This window comes from Lutra lutra, chromosome 1 (assembly GCF_902655055.1).
Source record: "Lutra lutra chromosome 1, mLutLut1.2, whole genome shotgun sequence".
Lineage (NCBI taxonomy): Eukaryota > Metazoa > Chordata > Mammalia > Carnivora > Mustelidae > Lutra > Lutra lutra.
The window spans coordinates 68,947,171-68,962,513 of record NC_062278.1 but is presented as its reverse complement, the minus strand read 5'-3'; the positions used below and the strand labels follow the sequence as shown (position 1 = coordinate 68,962,513).

At 47.2% G+C, this 15,343-nt stretch overlaps 1 protein-coding gene across 11 annotated transcripts in view; it reads right to left on the bottom strand.

Annotated features, from left to right (window-relative positions):
* The window catches only part of PXYLP1 (2-phosphoxylose phosphatase 1), a 90,898-nt gene that overhangs the window by 4,196 nt on the left and 71,359 nt on the right, over positions 1–15,343 (bottom strand). For all 11 annotated transcript variants that reach the window (XM_047726307.1, XM_047726346.1, XM_047726299.1 and 8 more), the window contains 3 exons: positions 12,052–12,210; positions 10,954–11,080; positions 2,649–2,788 (listed from right to left, as the gene is read on the bottom strand). In XM_047726307.1, the coding sequence (XP_047582263.1) occupies positions 2,649–2,788; positions 10,954–11,080; positions 12,052–12,210 (426 nt within the window). The remainder of the gene's footprint in view (positions 1–2,648; positions 2,789–10,953; positions 11,081–12,051; positions 12,211–15,343) is intronic.

Genomic DNA, 15,343 nt, shown 5'->3' with positions numbered 1-15,343 from the left:
CACCAGCCCTGGGGGGAGGGGGCATCTGCAGTCCGTCCCATGGGCCCCTTCTACTCCACAGCCTGGGTTTCTTCCGCAGGCCTGCAGTAGCATGATGAGTCGCCTCCACCTCCATGCCCGCTGTCCCGTAGCAGCTGCGTGCGGGCTCCTTTAGGACAAGGCGGGGAGCATCTGTTCATCCCGCCGCTCCCCACCCCTCCACACTCAGCAGCTGCCAAAGCATCTTGAATAAGAGTAGGCACTAATGATCAGGCCTCCACAGTTACTGCGGGGCGCCAAAAGTGTTTCAGTTATAAATGGTTATTCTAACAGCTATGCATTTTTAATGAAATTTAAAATAGAAGATAAAAGTGAGCATTAAAAGAGAATTAGGGAACAGGAGCAAATAGTACCGTGAAAGTGATTTCTTGAGTAATGTTGATTTAGAAAGCGATGTAGATAATAGAGTGACTGAGAAGGTAGGAATGAATGAGCGTCTCTAAATGCGTGAGGGCCAGCTTCCCCCAACTCTTCTCAGGGAACAGCCCCTGGATTGAGAGGCTGGTTAGGCCCCCACTGCTCAGTGCACAGTCCCCATGACCTCTGAGCCAGCTGATGGACACTGACCCCTGAAGGACCCTGCCAGATTTTCTTTCTGTCACTGTCTCTCAAGAATTTGGACTTGCCGTTCGTTTCTAGGTAAGGCTAGGACGGTCCCACTGTAGAGAGACACAAAGCAAAACTACAGGGCTGGGACAGACAGATTTCTTATTCCTGGTTCCAGTCTCTGGAGGCCTGGTCATATTCTTGCCTTTAGAGTCTGGAGTCACCCTGAATCCATATAATAAATGTCCATCTTTTGCTGGAGTTGGTTTCTGTTGCTTGCTACCAGAGGGTCTAACCAGTGGTTCTCAACCAGCGTGGCTCTGCTGTCAGGGAGGGTTTGGGGTTGTCACAATGATACAGGGAGGAACATTCCGAACACCTACTGGGTGGGGGCCACGGAGCTAGACAGTCTCCCCAAAGAACTGTTTTCTGACCCACTTTTGACAGATATTACCACATGTGAAAAACCTTTTTAAATACTTTAGCCTAGAACCTGTGTCATAAATACAAAATCATTTTTACACAACATTAACGCCCACTGATTTTTTCCAGAAATACAAGAGAAATTAAGGGACATCTGTATTTTATTTTGATCAGAACTTATCAAAAAAATCATGTCCCCAAATGTGGTGTTAGAGTCCCCAATATAATATCCCTTGGTCTGCATTTGTAATAGTCACAGTTGCCAATCTACATTTAAGCATAAACAACCAACTGTGTCATTTTGTTTCCTACTGAGAGTGTGCTCAAACTTTTATACTGAAACATACAGCATTGTATAATAAATTCATTTCCTTTTGTTTCTCCTTTATATTATAGTTAGAGTACCTGATATAACTGCTCTTCTTTACAATTTTGTAACTAGAAAGGTTCTAATTATATTTGAATTTCACTTCAGGAGGGATAAGGGAGCACCACAGGATACTTGTTACAGAACGGGGGTGGTTGGTCTGGTTGGATGCGAAACTCCTGTTTTAAACTACTGCAGACCTTGAGCACATGGAACTGATAATCAAAAGCTTTTGACAAAACTCCTTATTTAAGGCTAGTCTTCCAGAGCCTTCAGTTCAGCCCACTCTCTCACCATATTCTCCCCAATAATAATGGCTTCTAAAACATGGCAAAACTCTGCAGGGCCAACTACAGAACACAGACCTCCCTTTCATCGGAGGTGAGGTCCCACGGTACTGGTGGGACGAGGAAACAACATGGCCAATAGGTCCTCCCGATTCTCCCAAAAAGGCTGGTGACCACACAAAGGTCCTTTGAGGTCCCAGACTGAAGTAGGAAGAAGCTAGGACCTACTGGGGGCCTCCCAGTTCCTTCTCTTCCTAACGGAGGTAGCCCCATGGTTAACTTGCCAACCTGCCCAGACAGGGGACTGGCTGTGTGAGGGTACGAGCAGGGCTGCAGAGGGAAAGCTGGGCTTCTGGGAGGGACACATTCAGCCCAACTCTATGCTCACTAGGGATCCGCCCCACGCGTTTGCTTCTGAGATCTTGCACACGAAAACTTATCAGGTCATTTTCTTTGGAGTTTCTAAGAACATGGGATTGGTTATATTAATTATAGTCCAGCAATAGTGGGATAATTAATATGTAGACCCCAGAAATGATGCTGTTAACCAATGTTTATCAATAGGGAAAGATGATCAGAATGTACTGTTTAATGAAAAAGTGGGTTATCAAAGAGTGTGCTTAGTAAAATGCTACTGTGTGTGCATGTGTGCACGCACATAAATGAAAAAGGATGACTAATTTCTTCAGTGGATTGGGATTATGGGTACTTTAAACTCTTCTTCCTTTTGCTCAACTGTCTTTCCTAATTTCTCTTCCATGGCCATATACTGCTCTTGCACTAAGAAAAAGGGTTATTTTTAATTTTTAGAAATTGGAGGTTTACTTAGATACCTTGGTGGACTCAGATGCTTGACTCTGGCCTGAGGTGCCAGTCCTCAGTTGTCCCTGTAAGCCCACAGTGCCTTGCCCAGGAGCATTCACTCCAATGTATGCCACATGGAGGAGGGCGCAGGAGACAGGGTAAGCCGAGGCTGTCACACGTACCTGTCTGAGTGAGCTCTCCCATCTCACACAGTGGATGATTGGGGTAAAGAGGCAGGGAGTGTAAGGGGCTTTCGAAAGAGGCTCCAGATCCTTTCGACATGTGACTAACGAAAGCTTCCAGTTTCGGGTGATACGGTTTCCTACAGAGAGAACACAGAGAATCATTGGTCACTATGCTTCCAAACAGCCCACAAGGGTTTCCACTTCAGCCAGCAGAAACCCTGCTCATCCATAGCAACAGGTCCTGGCTCGGTCACTTTGATTTTTTTTTTTTTTTAAGATTTTATTTATTTATTTTGAGAAAGAGCATGCACAGGAGCAGGGGGAGAGACAGAGGGAGAGGAAGGAGAGCAGCAGATCCTCTGCTGAGCACAGAGCCTGCCAGGCCAGCGCCACCAGGCTGGATCTCAGGACCCCGAGGTCATGACATGAGCCAAAATTAAAGAGTCTGAAGCTTAACTGACTGACTCACCCAGGCGCCCTTGGCACAATCACCTTTTTTTTTTTTTTTAAAGGCCTTATTTATTTGTGTGTGAGAGAGTGCGCAAGCGAGCACACAAGCTGGGGGGAGTGACAGGCAGAAGGAAAGGGAGAAGCAGGCTTCCCGATGAACAGGGAGCCTGATGTGGGGCTTGATCCTGGGACTATGACCTGAGCTGAAGGCAGACACTTAACCAACTGAGCCACTCAGGAGCCCTTGAAATTCCAGTATCAATACTGCCTGACCCCTGACATTCGATGGGGCCAACATGGGCCTCTAACCTCTGCTACAGCATCCATCATCCTGGGTGCTGGGGGAGTCAGCTTTGCCCTCCACCTCCCACATCCCCAACCTGTACCCCTCCTGTTTTTCCCTCCTCGGGAGGCTACCCACTGCCCCCAGACAGTCACACCCAGTCCGGGAGACCTCCTTGATTTCTCCCTCCCCTGCTCCCACGCATGCCATCTGCCACCCAATCCTGTAGCTGTGTCCTCCTGGGGCTTCTCTGCCCCTCTCTCCTGCACCCCTGCAGCCACTGCCCGGGTTCTGGCACAGGCAGCTTTTGTCTGGAGAGCATGGGCTCCTTTCTGGCCTACCTGTGGCCTAATCTTGCCTTCTCCACAGCCTGACATCTACCTAAAAGCCAGGCGGGCTCTCCCTGCTCCTGGGCACCGCCCCCTGCTCCCAGGACTGGTGCGTGGCCTAGTACTCTGTCCTGGCCCCACCTCACTTTGAGGCTAGGGACCCCCACCCTCTCCATTCTAATGTTGGGCTCTGGTCCCACATAACCAAGTGCCTTCTGTCCCCCAACACACCTTATTCTTTATTGTGTCCAAGACTTTCCCCACGCTGCCCCTTCCTCCTAGCAAACCCACCTCAGACTTCACCCTCAGGAATTTTTAACTCACCTCTGAGAAATCTCCTTTGAAGAAAACTATGAACCAAGATCTCTACAGCTCTCTACAGTTCACTCTGCTTTTTGCACATACAGTATCTCATTTTATGTGGGGTGGTAAGAAAGATGTAACAAAGTTGTAAAAAAAATCTTTTTTAAATAATACCTATTAAATACCTATTAAAAATAATACTTATATTTCTGCCATGAAGTACAGGGGGTAAATCAAGATTTAATTCATCTTTCTGGATGCTAATATACACTTTCCCTGAATAATGAAATGACTTATAAATACGTACACATTTTCTCCAAATAATGAGATGACCTATGAATATACACACCTTTTCTTTGAATAATGAAATGGCCTATGATGAATGTATACACATTTTCCAGCTGAACAGAAGTGAGCAGATAAGATGAGTTCCCAGGTAAGCTAAATCAGCATGAAAAGAAGCTAGGACTAATTGTTCTAATGGCAGACCTCTCCTGTTTGAAAGCCCGGTTAACTCTGGCTGCTAAAATGCTCTATCTTTCCAAAACATAATGCTAAAAAAGAGCCCATCTTTTAAAAAAATGTTTTAAAATTAGAGAATGCTTACCCTGACACAGTGTAGTCTAATCATCCTGGATTGCTGCAGGGCACTGGTTCTCTCCATAAAAACAGAGGGTCTGTTATTATTCCCGGGGCTAAATCACATAAATATTTGCAAACTGGGGATTAAGAGTTCCAGACTGACAATGAGGCTGCCAATATGAATCCACGTTAACAAAGCTATCTATCAACAGGAGTCAAATGTTCTGCTCCAGGCCATTATTTCAGGTTGGTGATTTTTGAGGCTCTGAGAAGGCTTTGCTGCCAATTTCAGGAATGAAATTTCACTACAGGAAGTGTTTGCTGAGCTATTCCAGCTTTTCAGCACATCTGACTGCTTAATGATATGCTAACATCTAACTGTATATATGACAATTTGGTTTTGGTCTGGAAAGATGGTGATTCATGGAAGAAAAACTTCATTTACAGGAGAGAGCAAAATGGCCGGATCTTTTTAACAAGAAGAGGACGAGGTAACCTGAGTCCCTGGGCCTGTCCTGGATCGAAATGACCAGGTCCTACCTGCAGAGTCCTCAGCTCCACCCCCCAGCCAAGAGGGTACGGGGCACAAGGCAGATAATCCAAAAACACGTGTGAATGAATTCGACTGGGAAGTACCCCATCCTAAGATGCTTCACGAAAAGGCCAAGCTTCCCATAGCAGTGAATATGGCAAGGTCCTATCCTGGTTTATTAGAATATTCATATTTCAATGGAAATATGAACAGAACTGCTAATTGTGACAAAGACTCTCTTTGAGTAAACTATAGTTAGGCTCCTCTGAACCCTCTTTCCAACTAGGCTTCAACCTTTGGACTTTCATATTTGGACTTGTGCACTTGGTTTTAGCAAAAATCCTGCTAAGTGGGAGTTAGCCAGAATCTCTCGCTCTTGGTATCTGATCTTCATCTAAAGAAAAAAATTCCTCATCCCCCAGGTGGGATCTGTTCACCCCGGCCTGCCTTTAGCAATCTCCTCACCCTTGAGGTCTCCTCTCCGTCATTTTCCATCCACTGACCTCCACCCTGCTCCTTGGCTATAAATTCCCACCGCCCATGCTGTATTTGGAATTGAGCCCAGTTCTACACTCAGATCTCTTTTCCCCTACTGCATTAGTTCCTGAATACAATCTGTTTTGACTACTACTAACTACTGTCCAGCTCTGGTTTTTTTTTAACAGTGGTATGCTAAAATCTGTTCTCCTCTGGGGCGCCCGGGTGATTCAGTTGGTTAAGCATGTGACCCTTGATTTCGGCTCAGGTCATGATCTCAGGGTCCTGAGATGGAGCCCCATGTTGGGCTGCATGCTCAGTGGAGAATCTACTGGAGATTCTCTTCCTCTCCCCTCTGCCCCCCCTCCACTTACGTGTGCTTTCCCTCTCTTACAAATAAATAAATCTTAAAAAAAGAATCTATTCTCTTCTTGGGAAATGGGTTAGATCCCACTTCTGAGGCCCTACATGGTATCACTAATAGAATGGAAGGATGTATCCCTCTACTAGGTTTAGGATTTCAGGTCATGAGGTGCCCCATGCATTCTTTTCCCTCCCAGTGCCTACTAGGTAGACATAGCAGCAATCAGGTTCAGTCATGTAGACATCCCTGGGGCATGATGGAAGCCATGACTGGAAGGGAGCTGGGGACCAAAATGACCAAGTGGAGCCACTTCATATGACCTGGATCACTCATCTCAGACCCTCACACAAGGCAAAGATAAACTTTGTTATTTGAGGCAATGTGTTCTTCAGTCTCTTTGTTACCAAAGGCTAGCCTTAGTCTGACTAACACAGATGATCATGTCTGTCATGATGATTTTTTTTTTCCTAGGAAAAATTCATGTCATTGCAGCCTCATTGGAAATCCACTTGCCTACTGAAAATTGAAAGAATTAAAGGTGCTACTATCTTAAGGCTTCATACAATTCACTTCCAGAGTTTTTATTTACATTTTTGTACACATCATTTATATCCCTCTGTGCCATGAAGCTTGACACAGAACCCCGGGGCTAATCTATACAAACATGAGAAAATTTACTGTGCTTTAGCTATAACCGGAGCAATTACTGAGTCCTGCCGGAACATTAAAACAGAGAAGAGGTATAACACCAGTGATACTCTTATCAGAAGACACAATTCAAAAATGCTTACATGGCTGGAAACTGGAATGAGTTCATACCATACATTTTTAGAATTTATGTGAAAGAATTTATATTATTAATGAAATGAAATTCTACAAAGATCAGCTCAATATACCTTTCTTGGTCATTGGCTTTCTGGACTTCTGTGCACTACCTGAGATTAATTGCCCCTCATCCTTTCTTCAAACTTTTTCCTTTCTTAACTCTCCTAACATTGCCTCCTGTTTGCAAAGTCACCGTGCCTCCTCCTGGGATCCTCCTTTCTCTCTGTGCTACGTTCTAGGTTGGTGCTTGCCAGGACCCTGTTTTAGCCCTCCCTTGCTCCATAGGCTCTATGATACCAGTCACCCATGGCATCAGCTGCCATGGACACGTGACCTCTCAAATGAACCCCTATCTCCCAGCAGGACAATGTATCTGAGATCAGGACCTTAGCCAAAGGCAGAGGCTTAACCCACTGAACCACCCAGGCGCCCAGGAACAGCCTCTCTTGTATGAATCTTTAGCCTCCTGCTCTCCCACTTCCTCCTCCCATCTGGTTACATACTGGTCTTACTGTTCTCATACTGAGCAGCTCTTCCAGCCTCAGGATCTTTGCACTTGCCATTCCCTCTATCTGGAACACTCTTCCACCAGATCTGTACAGGGCAGACTCCTTCATTTTTTTTTTTTTAAAGATTTTATTTATTTGACAGTGAGAGAGAGGGTCACAAGTAGGCAGAGAGGCAGGCGGGGGGCGGGGGGAAGCAGGCTCCCCGCTGACCAGAGAGCCTGACGCGGGGCTCGATCCCAGGACCCTGAGATCATGACCTGAGCCGAAGGCAGAGGCTTAACCCACTGAGCCACAAAGGCGCCCCCAGGCTCCTTCATTTTATTTAGGTGCTGGCCCACATCCCATCTCCTGGTATGTGGGCCCACCACGTCACAATACCTGATGCATAACAGGTGTTTGAAAATAAAACATATTGAATAAATACGGACTGAAGTGAATATTCTTTTCTTCCTTGGATGTAGAAAAGAGTATCTAATTCATATCCGTGAATGCAAATTTTATTTTTTACATTTAATAAACACGGTGTATCTATGACTAATAACCTTACTGCTGGCTGAATGCCGTTCTAGGAGAGTGAAAATCGCACCCTTATCATGAGGCACAAGGCATTCAAAGTCTTTCCACTGCAAAGACTTGGGAGAGCCACGGAACGTGTCACCGTGAAGGGAAACACCGGGGCCACCAACCTGCATGGATGTCAGCTCCTATATTCTCAGCTCACTGAAACCCTGCCTCATGGCTCAGATACCCCCTCTCAGTAGATTAGCGCAGCAGGCACAATCTAGGACCCATGGCCTTTCAGAGGTCATAAAAATTAATGATTAGTGAAGCTGAACTAGTAACTGGGAAGGCAGCAGGTGCGGCTAGTGACCAAGACCCCACAGTCCCAGGGGATTCAGGAGCCCAAAGTGGCGCCACGTCCTGGGAGTCCTGCTCACTCTAAGTGTGCATTTATAAGGACAAGTCAACTTCATGCTTTTAAAGATGGACTAAAGGACAATAATTAATTAAACAAGCATACTCTTTCCTCTTTCCACCAATGTCTTCAAGCAGCTCCTAAAGACACAGAATGTGCAGTAAAATAGAAGTAGATCAAAAGATCAAGGCCAGGGAAAATGAGGGCAGAGGTAGCCAGAGCAGCTGGTCCCTGCAGGAACTGTGTCTCTCAAATGGGAACTCCAGAAATGGCCATGTCAGGGGATCCTGCCATGGCTGTGATGGAATAAGGGGCCCTGGGACCTGGCCTCATGACCGCAACCTTGCAGGGGAGAAAGGAGGCCGGGCCCAGCAAGCCTGCAGGCCACTGTAGGAAATGAAACACCATCACGGGTCCACCTCTCAGTATGACCAGCTCAGTGCTTCAGTCCTTCCCCTTAGTTAGACTTCACAAGGCTGTGATCAGGGATGGACTACTTTCCCCACATTCCAGGATGGAGTACTGAGGCTCACAAAGGTGAAGGGATTTGCCTTCTATCAGAAATGTTACAAGGGCCTCAGAGGGTTCCACAGCAGAGGCTGAAATCTATCATGAGGCACCTGATTGGTTATTTTGACTCATGATTTACACGAAGGTCCTGAATTCACTCTGCAACCAAGCTAGCCCAACAACTATTTCATGCCAGGGCACCATTGATAAAGGAGCAAGACGCGATGCCCTTGAGGAGCCTCTTGGTGTACGAAGGGCAGAAGTGATCATGCTAGAAGACACACTGCAAAGAATGGAAGTGCACAGGGGAGGCCCTGCATGCTGGCGGGCAGCTGTCCCCAATGGGCGCCTTCTCTAGGAACAGCTAGGGTAACCTCCAGAGCCTCGAAGTGCTCAGGGACACGACTGGTCTGAGGACAGACCCCCAGTCGGAACCAAGCCACCGGAATTCTCACATCTGGGAATGGGAAGCCCAGTGAGAGAAAGGGGAGAGAAGCCACGAGTGGCCAGGGCTAACACATGGTACTGTCCACAGAGTCCTTGAGGCTGCCCCGAGTCTGGCCAACCAAGAGGCCTTTTGGCCTATCCATTCCTGGGCAGTTCAAAGGGCAGATACCCATGGTCTGTGCTGGTGGAGCAAAGCCACTTCTCTGAGCTGCCCTCCCTGCACCCCACCCCATGTCCTCCTGCCATCCCGGACACTCCAGACCATCCCCCGATCTAGCCACCAGAGGATTAATCCCCAGCACAGCAAGGAGCCTCTATCCTTGCTCCAATCCTAAAGCCAGTTCAGGACTGGTCATTTAATATTTTGTTCTGAGACCCTTGCCGTAATCCCCCTTATTAGTGGCAGTGCCTGATACAACCAGAGAAGCCATCCTCACACACCAGGAGAGGTTCCCCGAGGCGGCAGTATCTCAGGGGAGTGTCTGAGGAGCTGTAGGAATGGGTCACGTGGGGACGGGGCGAGCAAGCTAAACAGCAGGGGCAAAGGCCTGAAGGGGTAGGCGGCTGGCAAGAAGGGCCAGAGCAGGAGTAGAAGGTCCCAGCAGGAAGGGAGGCACAGAAGGCTAGAGGCCAGAGGAAGAAAGCCAGTGTCTGTGTGGCCTTCGACCCAGAGGCTTTTCTGACCCATGGGACACTGGGACATGTGCCCAGGCTTCCTAACCATAGACAGGACACAAGTACCCAGACTGTGAGCTCTGTGACCTCCAGCAGGAAAGGAGCACAGGAAAGCCTACAGTCAGATGCTAGTTCAGGATGTGTTTCTATTCATGAGTTCACTTTCTCTTCTCCATAATCCTGGATGGTGAGAAGCCTAGAGATGCTAAGAGTCACTCTGAGACCCCTTCCCTGGGGTTCACACCGCCATCCACTAGAAGGAACAGACCTTGAAAACAGGAAGGCAACCCACGGGTCCCCCAGACTGGCCCTGCGCGGAGCAGGCTGGCATCCAGAAGCATTCCATCTGCATGATGTCTTCCTCACTGAGCACTCCCCCCCGTCTCCTCCGCTCATTCATTCTGCCCTGTGAAGGGTGTTAGGTGCTCCTAGACACGGCGCTGAGGCTTGGCCCGTCATTTCAGTGCCAACCCTGCCTCTCGTTTTAGAACCGTACCTTTTCCATATGCAATCTGTTGAATTATTTTTCATCCTAAGGGCTCTCAACCAAGAAAGTGCTATTCCTATCCCACGAAAAATGAAAAGGTGGAATTCCATGTATATGACTCTGCAGCTGGTGTGCACGCTCTCCTCTATCATTTCACTCCCTCCTGACCCAGCACCGGTCCATGGCAGCATCCCCGCGGCAGAGATGAGGGGGGAGGCCCAGAGACTGAGAGACCTCCCTGATGCCCCAAACCCCACAGCTGCCCCAGGGTCTGAGGATATCTGGCCCAGTGTTCACTGCACCGTGTCACAGCTCTTTCTCAGACTGTAGAACACAGGAGGGGACAGGAGACCTCACGCTGGCCTGGACCCAAATCTCACTTTCTCTGCTGTGTGGCCTTACACAGCTGTCCTTGCTTCTCTGGGCCTCCTCTTTCTCCACTGGGAAATGACAATTAACATGCAGGATTGTTCTGAAGATCAGGCTCCCAGCAAACAGGATGCGCTCGACAAGTGTGGCTCAGTTCCCTTTTCTGTTATTCTCCAGCCAGTGTTTTGACTGGGACACAGAAAACAGATTCTTAAAAACAACTTGTAGAAAAAGTGCAATTTACCTGTTGGCCACCAGAGTGCAGTCAATTTCTGGTCGCTTGGTTTTGGGAATGACATACAGTGGGTACCTGTCCCCATGTCGAATGAACACATGCACCGAGACCAGCTTAAAATGATGTGGAGCGTGACCTGTAGGAGAGGAGCGGATTGCCTGGTTAGCATTCAGGAGGTGTGGACCCTGTCCACTCTGCAGAAGAGCACGGATGAGCGTGGCAGCAGGGTGCCATGGAGGGGGGTGCTCACAAGGAAGGTTGAGGAAGGGAGACAGGGCCAGTTAGGTCTCAGACACCCCCGCCCCCAAAGTAACAGGGAGGCTCTGGGAGTGTAGCTGGGAGCTGGCGGCCAGTAAAATGGGGACCCGATGATTCATGCAGCCCCTCTCACACCCACAGCCTGGGGGAGGCCTACAAAGGGATGGAAACAATGACTTCTGCTTTGAAGCTCCATGAAACAGGGGCTCCTAACTGGCTCACTCGACAGCATGCAACTCTTAATCTCAGGGTTGTGAGTTCAAGCCCCACATTGGGTGTGGAGCCTACTTAAAAAAATAAAATAAAGCTCCATAAAACAAATCAGGGCACAATATGATAAAAATATTCAATATCATTCTTTGATACATTTAAAGAAAAAAAAACAGAAGTCAACACAGAAATCCTATTTTCCTACACCTTTACTGCAAGATACCAACAGAGCAGCCTGCATCCTGTGGATGTCCGAAGCCCTGAGAAAGTTTACTGGAAAGGGGGGTAGACAAGGGTGATGCCCTTGAGTCCATAAAGCCTGCCTTTCCATCTCTGGTATCTCAACAGAAACCATGATGGCGAATGTGTGCAGAGTCTCTCTCGTGAGCCATGTGTTATTCCAGAGTGGTTATGGAAGCCTCTGGGCAGCCTTGTGAGTAGGGACTGCTACTTATGCCCATTTCACAGATGAGGAAGCTAAGACCTGGGAACTCATTCAAGGGCACAGCCTACAGGGTGTGAGCAGCTACAGGATGTGAGCCCAGGCCACCTGCTCCTTCCTACCACGCTGTGCTGCTTGAAGAACTACTAGAACTACTAGTCCCCAGGTGCCACAATGGGCGGCGCAGGCAGGCCTACCTTCCATGCTGCGCTCAGCCACGCTGGGAATGTTGCAGTACAAGAGAGCTTCGTAAATGGGGTCCGTCACGGGGGGCTCAGTCACCGGCTCAGGCATGACTCTCTTTCGACTCTTGCTACTCACTCCATTTTTAGCTGTGGACACTGGGGTCAGGTGGACTGTAAGGGAAGCAAAGCAGGTCATGACACGTGCAGTCACGGTGGGGTGGGGTACCAGGCCAGCCCCAGGGGCCCAGAGCACAGCTGGATTTTCACTGAGTAACTCTTCTCCCTCAGCACTGGGGTGGACTTCAGTCCAGCCAGAGGTCAGCTTCTCATCAAGAACTGTTTCTTCAGCCCCCACTTTGCCCTGTCTCTTTCTCAAGGCCATTACCTCTTCCTGACCAGTAATGAGCTGTGCAAAGGCAGGTGGGCCACCCTGGAGAAAGGGGCTTTGCTCCGATGGTAAAGAAAGAACTTCGTGCAGCCTGGTTACCTTATTCTTAACACCCTTTGAATTCTAGTAAATACCAGAGAGGAAAACCATCTCCTCTTGAGTGCCTAGGAAGTACCAGATGTGCTGACAGATCTCATTTGGTATCACTGGCTTTGTACCTTGAGGTCCCCAGGAGCCCGATGACAGGCATCACTCATTAATCCTCACAAGACCACTTTACAGAGGAGGGAGCCTGGTACTAAGTGGGAAGTTGAGGCAGCCGCCCAAGGCGGAGGTGGTGGACAAAGCCCCATGCCAAGCTCATTCCTCTGCCTCCAGGCCAGGTTTTCCCCACCAGTCTTCCGGATGTCATGTGTGAGCCCTGCAATCTATCTGTCATCTAGCACCCCTCTTTTTGTGGGTGAACCGCTCCTTCTGCATGTCCCTGTCCCCAGCTGTGGATGGACATGTGACCAAGTCAATGAGGACAGTGATGGGGCAATTAGTCTCCTTTTGCTTGACAGAGGCACTGTATACACACTAGAAAAGGGTCTCTTTTGTATGCCGATCTCTAAGAACAGAAACCCGGGGCTGCCCCAGCTACCTGTCCCTCCTCAGAGAGCCTCTGTCTGCAGTGGGAGAAAATGATGCTGAGTAGAGACAAGGCAGACCAAGAAATGCAGAGACTTAATCAGAGAGAGAGCGAGAGCTGAGGACATCTATTCTTGGAGACCTTGAGTTCAGATGTGGCTGAAGCCAGACCTCTCTTAGATGTCCCAGTTATAAACATCGTACATAACCCTTGTTGCTTAAGCTAGTTTGAATTGGGCTTTAGTTACTTTCAACCAAATGAGTCCTGACTAATAGACTTTATCAATTACTTATAAGCAGATGTAAGTCCATCTTCTGGGTCAATGGTCCCCAACTTTTCCATGTATGGGGGACCTCTTTGCAGCATCACAGATTTTCTGGAACTCTCTACACAATGATAGTTGTATTTTTAGTATCCACCAGCTGAGGAAATGTACAGAAATCGTTGTACCCATGTATCATTTAATTTCTAAAAGATTTATTAACCACCAGAATATACATACATACATTTGAACGATAGCTAAAACAGGGCCCAACCACCAGTTTAAATCCATTTAAATTCCCTAATTCCTTCTACAGATTTTTCCAAATAAGTACTTAAGACTTCCCTTGGGCAAACAGATGTCATAAAAAAAGGTAAAAGACAAACAGTCCACTCACTGAAAGGAAAATATTTGCAACCTACATAACAGACAAATTATTAATATCCAAAATACATATGGGATCCTACAACTAAAAAATTGGCAGGGGACATGAGCAGGCTGATTACAGAAAAACAAATGCCAGTGGCAATGAACATACAAAAAGATATCCAACGTTATTCATACTTAAATGCAGTCTCTGATCCCGCCTATCAGACTAGAATATCATGTTTTAATAATAATAGCAGTACTGACAAGGGTGTGAAAACCCACTTCCACACCACAGGTAAGAGTGGAAATAGAAACCGTCCGTAAACATTTGGCAGTATCTACTAAATGTTCTATGTGCCTTATCCCCGATTCCATTACTCTACATTTTGGAATTTACTCATCAGACATCAATCCCAATCACAAAGCTGTGTGGCCAAGGAGATTCGCTGTAAGGCTACTTGTAGTAACGGAAAAAAGGGCAACGACTAAATATCCCTCGTTAACAGAACAGAACATTACATTCATTTTGGGAATATTCTGCTACAGTTAAAGAGAATGGAAAAGAATCAAAGATAAATGAAACAAGGTGAAAATACCAAGTTATTGGATAAGAAAAAAACAAACTATAAATATACGAATATATAGGGGCGCCTGGGTGGCTCAGTGGGTTAAGCCGCTGCCTTCGGCTCAGGTCATGATCTCAGGGTCCTGGGATCGAGTCCCACATCGGGCTCTCTGCTCAGCAAGAAGCCTGCTTCCCTCTCTCTCTCTCTCTCTCTCTGCCTTCCTCTCCGTCTACTTGTGATCTCTCTCTGTCAAATAAATAAATAAAATCTTAAAAAAAATATATACGAATATATAAACATCAGTTTATTATGTAAGTGCATAGAAAAATGTCTATAAGGACATCCATTATAATGCAGCAGTGGTTTCCTCTGGGAAATGGGTGGAACAGGGTATGAACAAGTATTTTTATTGTTTTTCTCCGAAATATCTATATTGTTTTACAGATCTACATACACATTTACAGTAAGCACGTGTTACATACCTCCTCTACGTATAGACATAAACGTGTCTTTCCATAACATCTAGATACACTTCTCTTATCAGCACATTTTCATTCCTTACTTGTATTAAAACAACCATCATAGAGCTATAGAACTGGTCCTTCACCAATTCAAATTAGTCTTTTGGTTGGCCCTACAGCCACTTTCTTCCCAGCAGCTGGAAATGGCCAGAACTGCTAAAACACAAGCTCAGGTGTCCAGAGGTAATTTACCATTGTGGGATTTGGGCCAGAGCAAGGGAAGGAGAAAAGGATATGGCTGAAGGCAGCATCTTAATGACCCAGCAATTCTGGCCGTGTGGTAACCCTCAGTCCTAAACTCTGCTCTTTCATGAAATGGTACCAGATTCTGGCCCCTTGGCCATGCCTGTGGGCACATTTCCTTTGAGTCTAGGCCAGGCAGAGGTGAAGCTAAGGACACGTGAACGTATGAGTGACACAGGAACACTGGGACACAGGTTTGCAAGCTTACCCGTAAGCACGTGGGGTAAGGCCTATGGGGGCCACCACTTGGGAACTGCTAGACTGAATGTGTCCCCCTAAAATTCACATGCTGAAACCCTAACCCTCAATGTGATAGTATTGGGA